This window comes from Melozone crissalis, unplaced genomic scaffold (genome assembly GCF_028551555.1).
Source record: "Melozone crissalis strain CALT ecotype California unplaced genomic scaffold, PUWL_Pcris_2 ptg000023l_1, whole genome shotgun sequence".
Classification (NCBI taxonomy): domain Eukaryota; kingdom Metazoa; phylum Chordata; class Aves; order Passeriformes; family Passerellidae; genus Melozone; species Melozone crissalis.
The window spans coordinates 467682-490803 of NW_026535801.1; the positions used below are offsets into that span (position 1 = coordinate 467682).

Sequence of the window (23122 nt, forward strand, 5' to 3'; positions counted from 1 at the left end):
GTGTTAGAAAGCACCTAACGGAGCACGGCCCCCGGGGCCGCCACGGCAACACCCGCACCAGGCAACACCGCGTTTCTGGACAGGAGCACACGGGGGAAAGAGGGGTTCCATGGGCAACAAGGACAACTGGGGCATGGGAGATCCCCTGCCAAGGAATGGGCCCCTAAATGGCCTCCTGGACCTCCGCTGCCTGCCTCAGCTTTGCTCTGCTCTGCTCTGCGCAAACCGCATCGCCTGCTCCAGGCTCTGGGAATCCTCCTCAGAATGCCCTGAGGAGAGCCTCAAACAGCAAGATGGGGAGGTACAGCCCATCTGAGCAACCCAGCACCAGGCTCAAGCTCTTTGGCTGCCCTCATCTTCCTCACCGCCTGAAAAGGGTCACCTTCAGGCCTTGGTGCGGTCATCGCCATCTGAGCTGTGACGTGGGTGCTGCAAGGCACCTGTGGTCAGCTGAGAGGTGTCCCTGCAGATGGCCTTTAAGGTCCTTTCCAACCCACACATTCTGTGATTCCATGATTCAGTGGTCTTGCTGCTCTGTCTCCTCCCTGGGTAGGTCTGAGCAGAGCTGCAGTGAACGAGCTGCAGGTGTGATGCGCAGGAGCTGCTCACCCAGGTTCTTCCTCTGGTTTTCTCCTGAACAACTCACGGGCTATAGGAAACATGGAAGTTTCTAGGGATCAGGAGAGATTTCAGCTCTCTTCTTCCTTTCTACCCAAAATTAAAACAACTCAGTGACTGCTATATAAGGACAGGCAATAGAAATTACACTATCTCATGGAAAAAAAAAATTCCTGTACATTCTTTGGATATCCACTTGTAGGAAAGCAACATTATCTAAATCCTGCTGCTAAGCACCTCTCTGTGGGAAAGCTGATCAAAGTACATCTCTAGCATCCCAAACCCACTTGTTCTTTTATTGCATTACAAATCTTGGAGGGGACGAGATGGGATTATCTGTTTAAGACTGAAAGGTGATATGGAACATCTCTATGAGCCATTAAAGCCAGGGCACTTTCCAGATTTCAGACTGCAAGAAGACTTGTGGGTTTTTCTCTTTCCTCTCTGTACAGAGGAGCAGCTCATCTTGCTTTGTGAGAAAAACTTTTTAATACCCCTGGCAAGCATCCCCTCAGGCTCATCTCTACTGCAGTCTGATGATGACCCAGATGTCATTGGGTGCTGCAGTCTGCGACCTGGTCATCCGAAATTCCTACGGCAGCAGTGCAGCTGCCTGAGCATCACAGCCAGCAGGGATGGGAAATGTGGCTCCCGGCTATCCCTGCTGAGATGTGCTGCTGCCAAGCTGGAGATGCTTCCATCTGGCTTTGCATCACCTTCACCAAGCCTTGCCATCCACATCTGAAGCTTTTCCAGTGGGGAACAATGCAAGAGCGCCTCACATTGGTCCTTGTTTTGTCTGTCTCTGGGATGCACCAGGAGTGGAATATGTCACCATCCTGTGTCCCAGGGGCTTTCCTCCTGGAGCTTCTCTCATCTGAGGTGGCAGGTGTGGACATGAGGCATGTGGCTGAGGTCATCTCCAGCAACTGGTACAGCAGCATTTCTCCACGGCAGAGATCTTCCAGCTCCGCTTGTCACCATTTATCCCAGAAAAGGGCACCTTGGACATATATCCATGTGCCCTACAGTCCCTGCTCTCCACCAGCCTTCCTCACTACCATTCCCACTGTACCTCACTGGAACACAGCCTTGTGCTCCCAGTTGCAGTCCCCCAGTGCAGGGGATGCTCTGGCCTCCTCCTCCTGGTTGTGGTCCTTGTGAGGCAGAGACCAGGTTCTTGGAGCAGTGTCTGTAGCCCCCATATCCTTCTCACAGCACCCTGAGTGCTGCTGGGACGCCAGGCCAGGCTGTCCCAGCTTGCTGGCACCCCTCTGCCCTAAAGCCACCCCCTGCTCTGACACAAACCACCTCCTTTGGGGCACCCAACCAGACAGGCTTCCAGTGTGGGACTCTAGAAACTACGGACAATGGTGGGGAAAAGACACGGGGTGTATTTCCAGCAGAGGTACCAGGAAATGAGAGTGGTCTGACAACGCGAGGTGAAGGGGACAAGAGAGACATGCTCTACAGCTCCCAGCACTCTGGTGGGGCCAGCTGGGATTTTTTTTCCATATGTACTTTACCCTCTTTGTTACAGACTGTACCTCCAGCATCACCACACAGATCTGTTTGACACACTGAATAATTGCGTCGGGGGTCCCCGAGATTGTCACCGCCCGCTCCGTGGAGTTGGGCAGCATGTCCCCCGCCACTTGGACCTGAGCACCTGTGGACTGGAGACAGAAAGAGAGAGGAAGGAGAAATCCCACAGCTGAACACCTTCACTCAGAGCCAGCTCCAGCCCTGACATCATGCGCCTCCCAAGGGCCCGGCACGGGGCATCCCGTGGGATGCTGCTCCTACATCAGCCACACCATCCCGGGAAGCAATGTGATCTGCGATGCAGCACAGGGATCCCCTTTTCCAAGGCAGCTCCTCCTTGGATGCCGATCAGCTCCGAGGAGCTGCACTGAAGGGCAATAATGAAATAGAATCTGCCTTACCTCTCGGATTTCCTTGATCTTGGAGCCCCCCTTGCCGATGAGCGACCCGCACTGACTCGCTGGCACCACCAGCCGCAGTGTCACTGGAGGCTTGCTGGTAGCGGTGCTGTTGCTCATGGAGTTGGTTATGTCCTTGGGAAGGAAAAGTGCAGCACATCAGCCCTTGGTACCTGACCAGAGCCACCTCCAGTGCCCAGGTGGCACGTCTACACACATTGTGGTCAGGTGACTAAAGTGTTCCCTCTTGAACACTTCCAGGGATGGTGACCACTACTGCCCTGGGCAGCCTGTTCCCAGGCCTGACAGACCTTCCAGTGATCTTCCCTAATATCTTCCCTAATATCCAACCCAAACCTGAGGTTATTTCCTCTGGTCCTGTCACTTGTTACCTGGGAGAAAAGACCAACCCCTAAATGGCTACACTCTCCTTCCAAGTAGTTGTAGAGAGTGAGAAGATCCCCCCGGAGCCTCCTTTTCTCCAGGCTGAGTCTCCCAGCCCCCTGAGCTACTCTGCATCAGACTTGTGCTCCAGACCCACCCTACTCAGAGATGTGTGAAAGGTTCTGTGCTGAGGCCAAGTCCCAGTTAGTAAAACCCAAGCAGGCACTGCTGTCCCCAGCCACGGGCTGCCTCACATTTCTCACCTCCTCAAATTTGTAGGCGATCATGGCAAAAGCCTTGAAGATGGCATCGGTGGGGCCAGTGATGGTCACAATCCGCTCAGGGCAGTTCCCCTCCGAGATGTTGATCCTTGCCCCGCTCTGGAAAGAGAAGAGGAGTCCTGGAATAGCCACGGCCAAGCAGGTTGGGTCCTCTCTCAGCCTGATACCTGTGCCAGCCTCACAGCATTCCAGCTACCCTTCCCAACTCACACCCCTTCTCTGCAGTGATTTCAGCCCTGCCTTACCCCAACCTTTAGAAAGGGTTTCCAATGTTTTATCGCAAAGCAAACCCATGGAATCGAGGTAAGACCAGCTCAGTTTTTCTCACTGTCCTGACAACTCCCCGGGAGCTGCAGGCACAAAGACCCTGGAAAAACTCAAAGCACCTTACAAGTGACTTAATTTCAACATTTCATTAAATACATGACTGGAAAATGTGACAGGAGTTTGAGTGTGAAGGGAAAAAACCTGGTCCAAAGAGCTCTGGAGACAGCTGGCTTGCTTGTCCTGACCCTGGGAATTACTGCACATATCACACAGGGCAATATGCAGCTCTGGCCACTCTGCACTCCCTTTCTCCTACAAATCATCCACAGAGCAGGCTGCTCACCTCCTCACGCATCTTCTTCACGGTCTCTCCTTTCTGAAACAAGAGGGAAAACCAAGCCATTACTGAAAATTCACCACTTCTACCTTTAAAACAACCCTACCAAAAATGCATCTCCCTAATACATGCCAAGGTGTAGCCAAACACATGGGGGCTGTGATGTCTGGCCCTGCATTCACACGTGACGGTCAGCTGAAGAGCTGAGCATGTAAATGATCAAATATGTATATACAAATTCACAACTGTGAATCTTCCCAGAGTTGGACACGCTGATGGAAAAATAAGGCACAAGCATACAGGGAAACGTGTTCATGCTGAAAATGTTTGCCACCATAAACCTTTCTTTTAAAACCACCCAAAAAACCCCCTAATCCTGTATAGCCAGGACCTTCCAAAACACTGTGGAAACACCAGAGCAACTCAGGAAGCTTTTTTGGACAAGGTAAATGGAGTCCTCTGGCCTCAGAGACAGGGGCTATAGAATTACTTAAAATATAATTTAAATGTATCTGTGTGACATTTTTAGTATCTCTTAATGAAGTTATTTGATGAAAACACCAGAGCAACATGACTGTAAACTCCCCGCCATCACCCAGTGAAGCAGCTGGAAACAGGTGAGTTTGGTGACGTTTGGTGGCAATGGTCTTTTGGTGGTTGGTGAGGTTTTTAGGGGAATGGTCTTTTGACCCCTTTGTGGGTTTCTCCTAATTTCTGGCCCACAAATGCAGCACCTAGCTCAGGCACCCAATACTTTTCAGGACATCACAGGGAAGAGGTGACTGTGGCATATGCCACACCACAGGTGCAGGAACAGCATCAAAGGTACATTAAAAGGCATCCTTACCTTCCCAATGATGCTTCCAACTTCCTACACAGAGAAAAAGCCAAAACCAGAGGAACTGACATTAGAAAACGTGATGAGAATCCAACCCAACCCCATAACCAAGTGAAGACCTGGTGGACATAATTCCCAGCAGAGGGACAGGGTTGAGGGGCAGGAACGAGAGGGAGCGGGAGCACCATGCCGCCCTCCCCACCGGCAGGACAGCTATTCCTGGGGCTGGGACAGCTAGACAGAGCTGTGTGTGGGGCTGGGCAGGTGGGACAGGGACCTGTGAAGACACCCCCACTGCGGGAGCCCCTTACCTTGCCGTGCATCAGCAGCCGGATGGTGAGGGTGACGTTGAGGCCGCCCTCGGAGACCTTGGACTCCATTTCCTACCGGGAACGGGAGACGTGCGCTAGCTGGGAGAGCAGCCCGGCACAGGCAGCACCTTGGCGGGATCACCTGGGACACAGCAGGGAAGGCTGGCTCTCAGAATGAGCTCCTGGGGGTGGGACAGACCCCACAGAGTAGCTAAAAAACAACTCTGGAGCCGGGCATCAGATGAGCAGCCTGGCCAAGGGCCAGCGGCTGCAGTGGGGCTTTAAAGCGACCACAGCACCTGTCTAGCAAACCAAAGTTCACCATTTCCAGCATAAAGAAAACCACAAGGCACCTTTGCTGTGGTCAGGATTGTCCATCTGACTCCAGGAGCACTGAATGGGAAGGACAGAACTGGCATCCTGGTTGCCACGCATTCTGACCTGAGAGCTCCCAGCTAGGCAGACTGTGGACCACACCCCTTCCAGCCACTCATGTCACAAATATCTAAGGAAACCATGCTGTTTTCCTTTTCCATTTTCTCTCTTTCCTCCTCTGCCCTCTAGAGGGTCACTGGTGTTTTGAAGTCAAGAGGGTGAAATAAATAAAAACCACAGAATGGCAACAAATCCTTCATTTTTCACGCCTGATGCCTCTTTAGGAGCATCTCTGCATGAGGACGTGGCATATGAAATGTCCCTGCAGCCCACTGCATGGGGAGAGCAGTCCCATCCCAGAGGGAGGTGCCAGCATTCTTCTACATGCAGTGCTGAGGGATACAGAGCAATCCTCCCTCACGTTATTTAATCCCTCAGTCTGTATCAGATGGGAGACTTTTCATCCTGCTCGCAAGCATCTGGCATTTCCCTTTGCTCAGACAGGGACTTATGTGAGCAAAAACAGCAGAAGATAAACAAGTTCTCAAGTACTGCTTTAATGCAAGTCAGGATGAATAAACAGCAGCAATGCACAGACCGTGGCTGGGATATGGGTTTGATGCAAAACCTCTTCCCAGAGGTTATTATGAAACCCAAAATGGATAAACCCACGTGGTTTGCAGGGGGATAGAATTCCCTGAAGCTAAAGGACACTGGCTCACTGGGAATGAGGCTGCTTATGACCTACATGCAAACATGGGGCTTGAGGCTGCTGCATCTTACAAATGGAAAAAAAAAGATGGAATCTTCACAAGAAGGATAAGAAATGAAATGTGCTCAACACCAAAACAGATTCACTGGCACAGGCTGCCCAGAGAGGCTGTGGGGTCCCGATCCCTGACAGTGTCCAAGGCCAGGCTGGACAGGGCTTGGAGCAACCTGGGAGAGTGGAAGGTGTCCCTCCCCATGGCGGGGGTGAAATGAGATGAGCTTTAAGGTCCCTTCCAACCCAAACCATCTGGTTCTATGTCAAGACAAAAGGTGCTTTTAAGGGTGGGGAGAAGGAGAATATTTCCAAGGAAAAAGGCGATGACATTGGAGACTAAAGTAACAGGAATGGGCTGAGAGACTGTAACAGAACAGGCAAGATCAGGAATTTTCAGGACTGAGCCTACTGTAAGATGTACAATGAAGGAAAATAGTAACTGGCTGTGTTGATTAACCCCAGGCTGTGTTGGTTAACCCCAGTCCGACTCCTGTGCATGGGGGGCAGTGCCAGAAAAGGTCAATAAACAGACAGGTGGAGGTCAGCATTTCCAGTGCTCACAATGCACCAGGAGACAAACTCCTAACCAGAGACATCACAGAATCATAAAATGGTTTGGGTTGGAAGGGAACTTAAGATATCCCATTCCACTCCCCTGCCATGGGCAGCGACACCTTCCACTATCCAAGGCTGCTCCAAGCCCTGGAGTCCAACCTCGCCTTGGACACTTCGAGGGATCCAGCTTCTCCAGGCACCCTGTGCCAGGGCCTCTCCACCCTCACAAGGAAGAATTCCTTCCTAAAATCTCATCTAATCCTCCCGTCTTTCAGTCCAAAGCCATTCGCCCTGGTCCTGTGGCAGGGAGGGTGTTTGTCATCCCCAGCTCCACATCCTTTGCAGGAGGAACCCTGCATCAGGCTGTTACGTAAATGCTTCCAATTGATTGAAAAAGTGGGTCATGTGTTAGCCAAATGCTCCTGGCTTTAAGATTTATCAGCATTATTAAATTAAACACGCTTCATGCTCCAGTGAGCGGGAAAGCTATATTGGCCTTTTCTTAATCATACTAGTGAAAGGTAAGTGTTTTATAGGGGGCTCATGGGCTCAATGGAAGGCATGGCAACAATAGATCCGAAGCATTTACTCTGGGCACAGGCCTCCCCCAACAGCCCTCATTCTACATGGACAAAGGGCTGGGAAAATTATCCCCCAGAATGTCATTTTGGGCATTTCAGAGCATTCCCTGCCTGGAGAGAACAATCTCAGCCCCCTTCCTCTCCACCATCGTGTTCTGCCTTGTTCACCACAGCTCTGAAATGGCTCCTTTGTCCCCCACTTGAAAGCCCCGAGGACACCATTACATGCAGCCCAATGGACAGAGGAGACACAGAGCCCTGCTCCAGCCCAGTGCCAAGCAGGTGCAGCCCCACAGAGGTCAAAGACATGGAATTGGGAGACAGAAGTGTCAGGCTAGGCCCCAGAAGGGAAGTTGCACAGTGAGTCAAGCGAGGCTCTGCCAAGCATCACACCTGGGCAACCACAGGTGGAGGACTGGAGCATCTTTCTTCCATGTATGAGGAGCAGCCAAAAGGTTTTGCACCACAACAAGGGGAGATCTGCCCCAAAGCAGGACAATGTACTTCCAAAGGATGATCCCATGCCACAGTAAAGAGGCCTGTTAATTGCAGCTGCCTTTGCAAAAGCGCCTAGAGAAGACATCATCAGTTCTCAGAGCAATCTGGTTCTTCCTTGGTTCAAATATTTTAAATTCTGGGAAATTTCCTTAATCTATCAGGAAACCCCTATGTCTGAAAAAGCAACTCAGGAATCCAAGAACAAGGCATAGGAGGGAAAATGAGAGCCCAGACCAGCAGGAAGACTCCTCTTCCCCACGTGCAAACGTACGCATTCCCATTTTTCTCTTTTCTCATTTTTTAGAGAATTTGGAATAAGTGCCTCAGCTGGGGCTCTTGTGTTTATGCTTGCTGATACTTCACAAATACCAAGACATCCCTAAAATAGGAGCAATTCCCTTCCAATTAGGGGAAATCTGAACATTCTGTTTTGAATTAATTTAATAACACAATCATTACAATCATCATGCAGGAGGAGGCACATGAAGCAGAACAGGAGAAGGGAAATGGAGCTCTGGGCTGGATGTTGCTCTCCAGCCTAGCTTCCATACAGGAGCTGGAAAAAGCAGATGCTGGGATCCTGGGAATCATGCCTCTGATATCCTATCAGGGATGCTATCCCTGATGGCAGGAGGCTCAGCTGAGCTTGAGTAGAGCCCAAATCCCTACAGGGGGGCTGGGGGACATTGCTGGCTCTGTGCTTGCTGAAGCCAGCCCTTGTCCCCCACTTCCTCTTCCTCCTGCCATGCATTCCTAGGGCTCGCTGGGTGCACGAGTCCCATGCAAGCAACCTTTGCTTCCTAGAGTTGTTTTTGGGGGGCACAGGAATGTTTTGCTCAAGCTGTCCAAAAACAAACAGAGAGGACAACTCTGTGCAAAGATGCCCCACTGGCATAACTCACCCCCTCCCTGAAACATTTGAGTGGAAAGTTCACAGGCACCACCAAGCCAATGCAAAGGAAAAAGTCTCCATCACCCTCCCACACCCATCACAGGGCCTCTAGAAAATCCCACTTTCTTGTAGGCATATCACAAAATCACAAAATGGTTTGGGTTGGAAGGGACCTTAATGCTTATCTTGTTCCCCCCCCCACTATGGGCAGGGACACTCTCCACTATCCCAGGCTGCTCCAAGCCCTGTCCAACCTGGCCTTGGAACTCCCAGGGATGGGGCAGCCACAGGTTCTCCTGGTCAGTGTGCAGGCTGATAAAATCCAACACCTCAGAGCCCTGCTGACCAAGAGCCCTTGATGAGCCGTGCAGGTAAAGAGCAGGGTGGGCAGGGCTTGGTCTGTGCAATCCCTGCTGTGCCGCCTTCCCGAAGGACTACACCCAAAACCCTGCCCTGGAGCATCTTGGGTGCTCAGTGGTAATGCCATCCTGGAAAACATCCGCCACACTTCCCAGACTCTCTGGTGTTTCACAAACCCCACCAGCACAGATGTTAAAGACAGCCACAAACCCTTGGCGTCCTCCAGCACACTGCAATGTCCCACAGCCAGGATTTCAAACAGAGGTGGCAGAATTTAGTGTTGGGAATTAACATCTGGGACAGAACATCCAACATTCAAGACAGCATTTTCCTCTGCGAGGGCGTCCTCACAAAACTCAGACCAGGGTTTTCTGACCCTTGGAAAACTATGGATGCGTTGAAAGCAGAGAAAAGCCAGAGAGGCCAGGAAAGAGGATGTTTTTCTGTGACATTTCAGGCTCTCTAGCCTGTTTTCTCAAGGAGGGCTGCCTGTCCATCTGCATAAGCAGAGGAGCTTTCTCCCCACTCATCTCCCGCTGACTTGATCTTGCCATTAAGACCTAATCCGGAGATTTCCAGCGCAGTGCTTTAGAGGCTGGGAAGCTCGGCAATGCAGCCAGCTCGGGATTATGACGACGGCACAGTCTGGCCAGGTCAAGACAGGCTTGGAAGGAGGAAAAACCTTAAACCACATGGAAATGCATCAGCCACCAACAAGCTTCAGCTGCTGGGAGATGAAGCTGTGGGAGGGCAGTAGCACCATCTACATGAGTGACGTCAAAAGCCACTTGGGAACAAAGATGCAATTCCAGCTGCTGCCATTTTCCACAGCTGTAGTCATTTCAGTTGACTTTTCCTCCTCTCCACTCTCCAGCTTTGGTGGAAACATTTTACCAAAAAGGATGCCCTGTGCCGTCCTAGTATGTCAGCCAGCAGGATATTCCTGCCTCTCCCCTGCCCATAACCATTAAAAGCAGCACAGGAGATGAACGTCCTGCTCTGGCCCCCACAGCAGGCATCTCTGGAGGCTTCTTTCTCAGTCACCTGCTCCCATTTCCCTGCTTCCCTCCAGCTGAGATCACAGCCTGACAGAATCATTTAGGTTGGAAAAGACCTCTATGAATGCCGAGCCCAACTGTTTCCCCAGCACTGTCAAAGCAAACCCTGTCCCCAAGTGCCACGTCAATGCGCTTTCTTAGCAGTTCCTGGGATGGGGACATCACCACTGTCCTGGACCGCCTGTGCCAGTGGCTGACCACCCTTTCCATGAAGAAATTTTTCCCAATGTCCAATCTAAACCTCCTGGAGCATATCCTGAGGCCATTTCCTCTTGTTCTGAATGTCTGCGCTGATACAATGGTGCAGAGCTCCAGCGCAGTCACACTGCAGTGGGCACAGCCACATCCCAGCCAAACACCTGCCCTCCCCTCCAGGAGAATCCCAGATGATTTCCTGGTTTTCTCCTTTATCTGGTGAAAGCCTCTATCACTTAGAGGCTCAGGCATTAGCCTCCAACAAAGCAAGCTCAGTCCAGGGAGAATGGCTTGTTTTGTTGCGATGGCAGAACCGCTACTGCAATCTTTTGCATCAAGATCACTGGATGAAACTGTAGCCTTTCCCTGCCAACCTCCCCAGGATGATGGTTTGGAACATAATTTTCCCAACTGCAACAGGACAGCAGGATGACAGTACCTATCTCTGTGCCCTGATACATTTGTGGGAGACAAAACCTTGAGGTTTGTGTTAATTGCAGGCTTAGAGGAAATTCAGGTACCTTACAGATGCCTCTGCAGAGATCTAGGATGCAGAATTCCCATTCGCTCACATGAGCTGCTGCAGTGTTGCAAGCAGAGGTCAGACACAGAGTGAGGGAAATGCAATAAAGTAGCAGCAGGATGTCAGATGTCCTTAGGAAAGCCAGAAAACCTTGTTTGGGCTGTTTTCAGGGCTTTTTGATTGTGACACCTTGAACCCGTTTAACCACTACCTCAACAATGTAATTAGAATTATTAAGAGTTATTCAAAGAATAACTTAATTTGCTTAATTAAAGCTAATTTTGGAAGGTTGGGGTGAGCAGGGAGGGGATGGGAACACCGTGCTATAATTCAGCCACTTCCAAATCACTCTTTTAATTACTTCTGGAACAACTTGCCAATGAGAACAGTATTTTCAGTGAATGTCACACTGTGTAAGTGCATCAGAAACTTCCCCCTATGAGGTGATGAAAGCCAGTGCTCATTGCAGCTGGGTCCTCCATGACTCAGTGACCAGAAGCACCGGCACGTGTCTGTAAGCTTTTGGCAAGACCCCGAGTGCCAAGGAAATAACATTTCCTGGGATAAGGAACATCAACTCTTTCTCCTTTTGTCTGCCAGCAGATTAAAGGATGTATAAAAGGAATTACGGTTTTTTTCCTGAAATATCAGCTGTCCCCCCACAAGATCAAGCCATGATTTTGGAGCATCCATGGGAGCTGCTGATGGTCCAGCGAGGATCAAGCCCTGGCTGGGTCGTGGCTGATGCCAGGCGCCCCGGCGGGCCGAGGGCGGCAGAGCCCGGGCGCTGCCGCGGGGCTCGGCACTGCAGAGCGGGGCGGGCTCTGCTGCAGGAGCCCAGCCAGGGGAAAGCATCCCCAGCGTCACCGCCTGGCACTGCAGAGAGCAGGGAAGGGACTGCTTCGGCGCCACACTCTGCGTCCGCGTCCCTGACCGCCAGTGGGACGTGGGGAGCACCGCGAGCAGCGCTGCAGCTGGACCGAACCCACCAGAGAGCGGAGTAACTGTGTGCAGGGAGCTGGGGTGGGTGAAACCACTGGAAAATGGCTGGGAAATGCTCTAAAACCCCCCAAAACATTGATCAGGGACACTCCTGTGAAAACGCCAGGTGACAACCCAGGTGGGAGAAGCTCTTGGCGAGCAGAGCAAGAAGCCAAAATGAGTGCAGCAATGTGAAGAAAATAAGATAGAATTTTGCAACTTAACTGTGTGCAATTAAGTGCGCAGGAACAGAGGAAATGCTCCCCATCCACCTAAAAGTGGCTGGGAGTGACAAGCTGAATTGCAAGACCAGGAGAAGGAAACCAGGAATGGTGAACTGGCTCTTCCAAGGAGATCCAGGCAGCAGAGAGCAACCCCACAGCCCTGGGGCCAGCAAACACAGACCCACGGGCAAGGGCTGGAGGAACGAGGGCTCTGCAGCACAGGAGGGCAGAGGGACACAGGGCCTTGAGCGAGGGGCTTAAAGCTACACTGAAGAACCAGGAAAAGAGCTTCTCCACAGCCATGCCATGCTGCCAGTTATCCTTCTTTAAATCTTCCAAACATTCATGTGTTGGCAAATAAAGCTCATCTCTGTTCAACAACCACATTTACAACCTTGACACCAAGCCAGATGCACCCAATTCAGGGTTATTTCCTCCCAGCCAAAGGCCAAGGAATGGAAGTCAGGAGGTGCCACCTTGCAGCAGGAGATGCCTCCACGGATGCCCCAGGGATGCCCTGCCAGGGTTGAGCATCAGCCCCAAAGGACCCATATCTTGCCCCAAAGGAGCCAGGGCAGTTGGAAACATCCCCCAAGGGATGAGACAGTCAAATATGAGCCCCCTAAGTGCCAGATTTTATATGTCATTTTTCAGGGGAACCCAAAGGACTCCCCAAAAAGGATGCTCACGGCCACAGACCCGTGCTGGATGCTAGCAAAGGAGAATGCACAGGGAGGTGTGTGGATCTCCAGAGACAAGCAGCTTGTTCCCCAGCATTATGGAAATGAGAGGCACAGCACTGCAAAAAGCTCCAGGCACATTCCCAACATGCTTGCAGCTGGGGGACAGCTGACAGGAGAATCCCTCCATGGACCTAGGAAAGCAGAAAGTGCCCACCTTCCAGGGCACCCTGCAAAACAGATAAGGATGCAACCAGGAGCATCTCTCCACAGTGCCCAGCAGCAGCCATCCCACAACCCGCCTCATTCACCTCCTCAAGAGCCTGCTGGCTGCCCTGGCTTTAATCCCACAGGCAGCATCATCCCAATAATTTCCTCCATTTTCAATCTACTTCCCTCCATTTTCAATCCACTGATCTGGGGGCAGTCCACAAATCCCTTCATCCTGAGAGTGAAGCAATCTACTGCTTCGTCTCATCCCATCTCCATTTCTCTAATCCCTGGAAACAGGAATGAGGTTAGGAGCACGTGGGCTGCCCCGGAGCAGTCTGTCCAGGCACTGCTGGACAGAAACATGGGGGGCTGGGGCGACTCTCATGAATGCCACCCAACTTCCCAAAGCACCTGGGGCAGTTCCAAGCCCCTCCTGATCCAGGGATGGGGGAATAGGTCTTCCCACTCTCCCCAGCTGCCATGCTGGGGACGTAAGGGACAGATTAGGCGCAGCAGAGAAACATGTGGGGATCAATCAAGGGTGATGGGGGGAGTTACAAACATCCTGGTCCCATCAATCCCGGTCGAATCCAGTGCTCCTTGCCGGCGATCCCAAACCCATGACTTTCCCCCTGGCCACGGATGCTCTTTGGGAATGGTAGACTGATCAGTGGGAAATGGGACTCTTGTTTCTGCCTTCCCTGGAGTAGCGACCCAGCACCCTGAGGGGCTGGGTCGGGATGCAGACTGACCCCATCCCTTTGCCAAGCCCCCACTGGCGCAAGGCTGGAGGAGGCAGGAGCAGGGGATCCCACACCCACAGCCACCACAGGGCCGTGTCCCACTGGACACTGTCCCCAGCCCAACGGAAGGGGCTGCAGGGCCACGTGTGACAGGGCTGCGTGGTGGCCGTGCCGGGCTGCGCTGTCCCCATCCTGCTCAGCGCTGGCTCTCCCCGCTCCAGCTGGCGAGGAGGAGGATGGGGGCCCTCGGCATCCGGGGGTGGATCGCCAGCGTGCTGTGCTCAGACGCTGACAGCAGGCTCCAAAACTGTCACTCCCGATCTGTTTTCACTTCAGCTAAACCTCAGCCCCGATTACAATCAAGGAGAGCCGCCTCTCCTCTCCCCTTCTCCCTGTGGTAGGTCCTCTGTAACCTCGGGTCTCAATGCTGAGCCAAACCCCAGGCAGCGAATGGGTGAACTGGCTCTGCTGGGAAATGGGGCTGCTGGAGATGGGGTCACGACTGCCCCTGTCCCCAAGTCTGGCCCTGGAAGTGACGGCACAGCCACTGCAGTGGTTGTATCCCTGAAGGGCAGTGGGTCTGTCAAAATCCATGGGGGATGCACCTCCGATATCACCAAAGCCACAACCTGCCTCTGCCATGGATGTTATCCAGCTCCAAGGTTGCATCCATGGGATGGAGGGGGTTTGGTGGCAGTAGGGTACCCCCACTGCCTGCTGCCAGCTCACTTAGCAACCCCCAAATTAAATAAATAAATTAAACCAGATCTGTGTGTGTGCATGCGATCACAGCACCAGGATGGATGTGTTCAGCAGAAAGCCAGGAAAAGCTCAGCAGATGGAGACAGCCCTCATTGACTGGGGAAGCTTTCAGATTCCCTTTCCAACTGAGCTGGCCACAAAGCAGCTGCGGAGAACCATCGGACTCCCGCCTTGGGGGCTGTCACCCATCTTCACGCTGCAGGACTGGGGGGCTCAAGGGCAGAGGTGCCACCCTGCGGGTTTGGGGACCGTCCCCTGCTCTCCCAAGGCACTGCAGTCAGGGCTCCCGGTGCTCCACTACCACCGGGACCAAGCTCATCCCAGTGTGCCAGGCACGTTCCGCCCCCAGCACGGAGAGCCATGCCGCCAGCAAGGTGCCCTCTCCGCCTGCTCCGCAACAAACACCCATTTTCCAAGAGGGAGTCTGGAAAAAGCAACTGATGCCCTGGGAAAAGCAATCCTGGGACCACCAAAGCAGCATGGCTGGCTGGCACCCAGGGGAGCATCCCTCAAGGTGGGCGGTGAGCAGCTCCCCGTGCCCCCTGGTCCACCACTGAGGGATTTGCTCCATCCGCCAGCGATCCCAACGGCATTCCTCTTCCCGCATCCCACGCCACACTCCCGCAGCTTCACCAATGCTATTTTGAAAGTACTGAAATAATGTTGGAGGCACTTATAAAGAGATTTGTCCCAGCAGCCTTTTGTCCCCACCTCAAAATGACCATTTGTCTTTGAAGGAATAAGCGTCCTCTTAATGCAGCAAGATTAAAAGAACATTTCCTGCAGTTGTTTCCCAAGAAGAAAATTTACTTTTGTGTCTGAGAACGCTGAAAATATTTATATAAACAAATCCCTAAAAGAAAGGGGGAAGTCTGAGATTAAGTGCTTTGGAAATATTACCAAGTTATTCTAGAATTCTGTATTAAGAGCAAAATGCCAGCTATTAGGAAAGAATGCCTGTTTTTTTTTTTTTTAATTCAGGGTTGGGTTTCTGTATCAAAATGCAGCCTAGCATCTGTCCTTGCATCTGTCAAAACAAAGGTCAATCATTTTATGGAAACTTAAACACAATGTCCTTGGGCTACTGTTTTTTTCTTGTTTATTTTTAAGCTGGACATGACTTCCAATTAATAAAATCAGACTTTTTAAGATGGTTCACATTCAAATCACATTATCCCAGAAATCTCAGATTATGAGAAAAACATATCTGAGAATATTTTTCCTTTATAGTATGGAGATGATAATTTGGGGTTGATTTCAACAGCTTTTAAGTACTCTACAACATTTGCCACTAATATTTCACTTTTCTACTTACAAAGAGATCATGAAACCAAGGAAAATACAACAGAAACATGATGGTTTCAGGAAGAATTTTGACACCCTTTTTGAGGAAAATGGATATCTGAGGGCAAACAGAAAACAAAGCAAGCATCATAATAAAAGGGATTCCTCTCTCTGAATCAAATTTCCCCAGCAAAAGGAAAGAAAATGAATGAAAATAGGATGGAATTAAATAATAAGAATATTTACAGCATTAAAAATTAATGGATGTGGAATGGAAATAGAAATATTTTTTTAAAATACTGGAACTAGAATGGAGTTCAAAATAAAAATATTTAAAGTTTGGAAATATACTGGAACTAAAAAGTAGAAATACCTAAAACCAAACAAAACAAAATAACAGAAGGTAAAAATCAAATTAATCGGGGTTGGGGGTTTTATTATGTAGCCACACTAAGACATGATTAACATCCCTGTTATTTTAGTGTCCATTCCTTGAAGGCAATTCCATTCGTGCCATTCCCACCCAAGAGCACACACAAGTGACACTGTCCAAAGCCTGATCTGCAAATCACGGAATTTAGGAAGAGCTGGATATTCTGGTTAAGGAAGAGATGGATGCCTCCCTACCCACGGCGGCACTGGCTGCTGGGCATGGGTAAAATGGAATTTAACCAAAATAACTAATTTAACTACTTAATAAATAATTTAACTAAAGTGCACGCTTCGAGAACGATGATTTTGCAAAACAAAGTTGCAGCAAGATTTGCCAAATTGAGCTCACAAAAAATATTTGGAATTTTTTTTTTTTTTTTTTTTTTTTTTTGCAAAAACAAAACCAAAAAGATATTTGGCAAAATAATTTCCCACAAATATTTTGGGAATTTCTCCTAGGAGAGACTTGGGGAGCAGCTGCTAACTTAAGGGAATCCCATTGCCTGCGTGCCGATGTCTCCCATAATCCCACCTCACACTACCACAGATGTAAATTTCCTCCAGGAGAGATCCCCTTCAAACTGCTCCTAAGCACTCAAAGCTCTTCCAACCCACACCAGAGCCCAGGACCCGGCTCATTCCAGGACTCTTCCCTGACTTACACTGGTGGGAAAAGTTGCCCGCGGCGGGTGGTCCTCCACCAAGACAATCTGTTAAATCTCCTTACCTTTCCCAAAGAACCGCTCTCGTGCCGCTTTGGCGGGAGGGGGATCCAGACAGATGGCCAGTCTTTTCACGTTTGGAAAGGATGAAAAATGCTACAGGGGGGAAGAAAAAATCCCAGTGATTTTTTTCTTACTCCGCTGTTCAGCGCAGAAGGGCTCCCAACCTCATTGGCCCTGGGAGATCCACCACGTGGCACGGGATGAAGGGCACGTGACCTATTTTCTCCCAAATCCCTGGGTTTGCTGGAAAGGGGGATGCACCCACTGCTGATGCTCTTGTCATTTCATGGACTTTGATTTATTTATTTTTATTATTTTTTTTAAGGCCACTGAGCAAATCTGGATGCCCTGAGGTGATGAGGGCGAACCAGCCAACACTTCCAACACGAAGGAGAAAGGATCTCAGCATCAGATGAGCTCTGGTGCGCTGCCTGTGCGCAGGGGGAATTTTAGGCGTGTTTTAGAGGGTGCCTGCCCTCCCAGTGCAGGGCCAGAGCCTCCAGGAGGGACAGGAGGGCTGTGCTAAACCCTCTATCTCAGAGGCAGCAGCACGGTGGGAAGGAGCAGCCTGAAGCCCTGCCTGCACATCCCAGAGTTCAGCTGGCTCCCTGCAGGAAGCGGGTACGTTACAACTGCTCCATCACCCAAACCAGATGATGTTGTGCCCCGATGCTGCTCCTGACCCCTCCTCAGCTGTGCCCATCCTCTGCTGTCCTCCTGGCTGACGCACCCAACAACTGCTCCAACAGATGACAATCTCCTCCTTCGGAGGCTGCTGGAACAGCTTTCTGGGAAGCTGGACCACAAGCAGGGAGGGAGTGTGGCACACTCCAGGTGGGCACTGCCCGCTCCCACCAGCCCTTGGCCACACCAGGCCCAAAAGGTGCTTCAGTGTCCCGCCCCACAGACACTCACCCAGCCCAAAATGCAGCACAATTCTGGGCATCCCAAAAAGATCCCCAAGACTCTGTGGAGCAAAGAAAGCCAAGCCACTGCTCTCAGTGTCTGATTTTGATGGGTGCTGGGGGTGTCCCCTTGTCCCAGCTCTGAGCCACCATATCCCAGCTGGCCATGGTCCACAGGCCAAGCGTCTCCTGTCCTTCCCTAAGTAGCCAGGGCAGGTACCAGCCCTTTGGTGTCCAGACATTCCATTTGGGGAAGGGAAAAGGAATTTTTGGAGCCCCCAGATAGCCTCATGTTTTGTCCATCAGAGCTCAAGCCAGTTGGACCAGCCAGAAGAGGCATTTTTCTGGCAACCCAAGTCTCCACTGGTCTGTGCCAACTCTTGACTGTGCCATCTTTCCATGCCACACCTGTTCACCTGAAAGCTATGGCCAAATCCACCTTGGGCATCTACCCTTGGCAGAGCCCTTCGGCAGAGCAGCTGTCCCCAGCCACCCCATCACCCAAGGGCTCAGGACCTTTTATCCAGGGGGGGCACCTAAGGCTCCTGGGAGGGCCAGCTGAGCTTGGTGAAGCAGCCGTGGCCACCTCCAGCCCTTCTTGGCATCATCACCATGTTCCAAATGCTGGTTCTTCTTGCTGGTTCCCCTTCCACGGTTCTGCACAGAGACGGGAAGCGTCAGAAGCACAGCCCCTAATTCCAGATTCTTCCTGAGGCCAGACTGTCTCACCATGCTGTTCCCAAAACCACAAGTACAGCCATAAAAGGCCTCAAGCAGTGTAGAGAAGCGCAGGGTTTCACCCAAATCCTCTCTGGCTCGGAGGGTCACGCTCCAGCCAGATCATGGACGCTCAATTCCAATAAATACACACTGAGGGAGAAACTTCCCACACTAAAATTTTCAAATGCAAACTATGGCCACAGCCCAAAGCACCCAGCTCATCGCTTGCCCCTCCCATGTTTTCTGATGGCCATAGAGAAGAAACCTGAGCACCCTGGGATAGTGGAAGGTGACCCTGCCCATGACAGGGGTTTGGAACGAGATGACCTTCAAGGTCCCTTCCAACCCAAAGCATTCCATGATTCTGTGGTTCCATGAACCTCCACCCCATCTTTCAGCCCCCTCCTCCTTCCCCAGCAAAGCTAAAGCTGGGTCCCCAGTAATCTTCCCAATAATTATATAATAGAGAGGCAGTGGATAAATCATTTCAGGCCACTGTGCTGACAGAAAGCAAGCTGGATTAAAAGATCAGAACAAGCAATACTTAGATTAAAATGGTTTGTTATTTTCAGCTTCAGGAAAAAATCTGTGGCCAAAGCACAGAAGATGCGAAGCAAAGGCGCATCATCTTCTTTCCCCCCAAAACCTGACCTTTTAACGGATTTGCCAAGACAAGTTCTAAGTTTCCAACCTCAAATCAGGTTTTGCTTCCCAACAGGTAAAATATGCACTTTGCCAGTTCATATGACGTTTTAGCTAAAGATTAAGAGATGCTTCAAGTTGTATTTTGCCCACGTGAAGCCATCAGAGCCCTTAACTCAGGAGAACCAGTGCATGGCTTGGCAGATAACGTCACTGCCTACGAAAAATGTGGCTCCTGGCAAGATGGGCACCAACCCCTTTCCCTTGCCCCATGCCTCCCCACAGCCCCGAGCTGATGGCAGGCGCTTGCCAGGCTTACCGGCAGTGCAGAGGCGGCAGTGGCAACTGGGAGAAGCCCATCAGACAGTGGGATGGCTCTCCACAGAGACCTATATGTTGTCCCCCTAGCCCCCAGCAAGGTCAGCGGCCCGGGGTGCTATGCTCTGACTGATGGCTTTGGAAAGGCGTGAAGGGGAGGCAGGAACAAAAGGGGGAGAGAGGGAGGTGGTGCTGGGGGCTGAGCTCTCCGCAGGGCATGGCGCTCATCAGCCCAGTTTGGATCGATTGGGTGATTCACCTTCAAGTTCAGATTGAGCAGAAGGGTCAAACTGGGAAATGGTTTGGCACTGGCAGGCACGTCCCCCATCACCACCCTGCAGCCTCATGTCACAGCTGTTTGCCTTGCTGGAATGGACAATTCCCACCCGACAGCATCTCCAGAATCAGCATGCCCACCTGAGCACATTGCTAACCCCGTAGAGTCTCCATCTTCCAGCATCAGCAGGGACCGCTCATCCCATCACCTGGATGGGAGATGGAGCAGCAGTTTTTTCAGAGTAAAGTACCAGAATATCCTGAGTTGGAAAGGATCCACAAGGATCATCGAGGCCAGGTCCTGGCCCTGCACGGGACAATGCCCACAATCCCACCTTATGCTCTTCCAGGTGTCTCTCCCAGCTGTAGCTTTGCTATAAAAACATCATGGTACCACACACACAGGATCCGCCTGGAGTTCTGACGATGGAATCCCATGGGGCAAGAGGTCCAAGACACAGCCTTGGGGAGGGCTTGGACAGAGACAAGCACCAGGCTCCTCTCCCTCCTGTGGATGTGGGAGAGGGGCTGGGACACAGACCTGGGAGAAGGGATAGGATGGTGGGCAGGAAGCATGAGAAGGCAAAAAAGTTATGTCAGAGGCCTTACCAGAGGGAGATGGCAGCTATGAGATGTTGCAATGTTCAGCAAAATTCCACCTTATATTGTAGGAAAGTGTATTCACTAAAGCCAGAGAACAAAACACGCTTGCTGGACAGGTGATGGTGAAAACTCAGACCAGACACAACCAGTACCCACCACATCAACAGAGGCCATGGGTAAACCTCCCCACAGTTTTCTTTGGCAAGTTCTATCCTTGCTGCACCTCACTGGGTCACCTGCGGCTCCACTGGGAAGCCTCCATCCCCCTATCCAAAACACACCCTTGTGCTGCAGGTGCAGGCTGTTTGCTCTGGCCAGTCTCTCCCGATGCTTTCCGGGCGGAAAACAGGGATAAGTGACACTCATAAAAGGAACGAGAGAAAAGAGAAATGGGTTTGTCTGTCGGTACATTTCTGCTTTATGGAGCTGTCTTCTCCCTCGGAGACACGCATCCTCCCCTCCGCTAATGGAAACGCTGCCCTGCCATCCATTCGTGCCAGTCAATGCCTGGGACAACACGATGGCCTAGGGCCACTCCGGATCTATTTTAGTCACAAAAGCAGAGCGGCTGATGAAAATCACTTCGTCTCTGCACTTCCCAGCTTAGCTCTTTTGCTGGTTTTAATGGAATGGCCAGCGTGGTGGAAAGCAGGCGGCGAGGGCGGAGACGGTGGGTTGAGAGACCTGCACAGATGCAGGAGAGGGAGAGAGGCCCCAGCATCCTCCCTGCTTTACAGCCTGAGGGACCTGCAAAGATCACTCCTCCCAAGATTTGCCCAGAGAAGCTGTTGCTGCCCTGTCCCTGAAGTGTTCTGGGCCAGGTTGGATGGGGCCTGTGGAGGTGTCCCCATGGAACAAGATGAGCTTTAAGGCCCCTTCCAATCTGAGCCATTCTGGGACTGTATGACTTGGAAAGGACCTTACCTTACCCTAGAGGATGGCCTCAAGCTCCAGAGTGATTCCTGGGAAGGTCTGGCTGCACCAGAAAAGGGCATGCTGAGTGTGGGGGGGAGCCCAGCAGTCCACGGCACAAGCCTGCAGACAAGGACACAGCAGAGGTTAAGGCACGGCACAGAGGAAAGACTAAAGCTGCTTAATGTGAACTTGACAGAGAAGTAAAACACAGACTGGGTTGGGGGTCAGGGGAGAATGATCAAGAGCATCAACTCCAGGTTGTGTTTAGGTAGGTAAGCAGATTTTTTTTTTTTCCCTACATTGCAAAGAGGTTTGGGCAGACCCTCAGCATCCACCACCAACACGAAATCATCCTGTGGAGGAGGAGATCCCTGGAATGCCAGAGAGACTCCGCCGTGCTCACAGCCCAGCAGACCTCCTCTGTGGTCACCTCCCTGTGGCTGTGCCCAGCTGTGGAGCCAGGAGCCTGCTTCCTGCAGAAATCCAGCAGTGGTGGAAAGGATCCAGCACGTTTCAGCACCATGAGTTCCAGGTGCCAGCTGGATTTTTGCTGCTGCTCCCAGTAAGTTAACTGGGGCATGCACTACTCGTCAATACAATCAATGGAGCAGCCTCAGCCACTAATAAATTGAGTGCCAGAGGGCTGGAAAACCTCTCCACTGCCCAGAATATTCCCCAGATAGCAGGGTGAGTGAGCTGCAGATCCCTTGGTTGAACTTGGTGCTGCTCTTAACGTGCTGGGGCACCTTATGTGTTAACAGGGAAAACCTGCCTCTCCCGGTTACTCAGCAACCTCTGTGCTCATCCCCAGTGACCCCAGCACTTCCCTGCCATGGGAAGGAGCTTGTCAGTGGAAGGGGAGCCCATGGGACCTCCTGAGGTCAGTCTTCAGCCCAGCTGATGCTCACAACAGCATCAGCACTAAGGTCAGACCAGGTTGCCCAGGGCTTTATCCCTTTGGGGCTGAAAACCTCCAAGGATGGAGCATACACAGCCTCTCTCAGGAACCAGCTGTCCTCAGAATTCATGTTTTTTCTCTCAACAGTTCTCTCCATGTCCTCCAAGGTACTGGCTATGTCCCCAACTGGTGTCACTTACAAGCAGCACAGGTGCCAGGGTGGACTCTGAGGGATTTCCCTGCTCTCCACTGAGCCTACACCAGCCAGATAAATTTTAAATCCCAGTAACTTTCTGCAATCGCAACATCCAGTCCCATGGGCTCTGGCCAAAACGAAAAGCCTGGAAAGGACGGAAACCCCAAAGCGTGACTCACCGTTGGAGGAGCCGCAGGGCCAGGTCAGGGACCCCGTGGAGTTGGTGATCAGCAGTGCAGGAGGCAGGGAAGGATCTGGAAGACAGCACATGCTGAGGAGCCCACCTGGAATCCACCGAGCATCCTCCCAGCCCTGCTGCCGTGGCCAAGGGCAACATGGGGAACAGGGAAGCCCAGGGCCATATCAGAGGAGTCCTTGGTAATTGTTTTATTCCAATCACTACCAATTGCTGGTCACTGATTCCAGGACTGAAAACAAGAAGGGAAAATCCTCATCACGGCACCAGTCTCATCTACATACCCATGAAAAGGGAGCTCAGGCAAGCATTTAGCAATGCTGGAAGGACAAGGGGTTGCAAGGAAACCCCAATCCTTCTTCCCAGAGCCAGTGTGGGCACAAATCAACCTGCATCCCATAAATTCATGGGGGGAGACTTGTACTTATCTTCTAGGTCCTAGGTTTGAGTTTTTCCCAAGGCAAGGCTTAGCATCCAGCGAACTCAGCATTAAGGAATTTTTTCGCGGTTTTCTTAAACAAAAATGGGTCCATCTTTCAGCAGCTCTGCTCCTTGTTATGTCCCATCCAGCACCTGCCACATAGCACCACAGTAGCTCCTTCCTCATCACTGACCAGTCCAAGGCAC

General features: G+C 51.5%; 1 protein-coding gene across 13 annotated transcripts in view; it reads right to left on the bottom strand.

Moving 5' to 3' along the window:
* Positions 1-21291, bottom strand: part of PCBP3 (poly(rC) binding protein 3) — a 43925-nt gene extending 22634 nt beyond the window's left edge. For 12 of the 13 annotated variants that reach the window (XM_054278086.1, XM_054278084.1, XM_054278083.1 and 9 more), the window contains exons 1-8: positions 21215-21291; positions 16829-16919; positions 4980-5121; positions 4678-4701; positions 3837-3869; positions 3209-3325; positions 2565-2696; positions 2166-2294 (exon numbers count right to left, since the gene is read on the bottom strand). In XM_054278086.1, the coding sequence (XP_054134061.1) occupies positions 2166-2294; positions 2565-2696; positions 3209-3325; positions 3837-3869; positions 4678-4701; positions 4980-5048 (504 nt within the window). In that variant the 5' untranslated portion in view covers positions 5049-5121; positions 16829-16919; positions 21215-21291. Of the gene's footprint in view, positions 1-2165; positions 2295-2564; positions 2697-3208; positions 3326-3836; positions 3870-4677; positions 4702-4979; positions 5171-16828; positions 16920-21214 lie in introns of those variants that run through there. The other variant, XM_054278078.1, reaches the window with a different exon arrangement.
* Positions 21292-23122: the final 1831 nt, after the last annotated feature.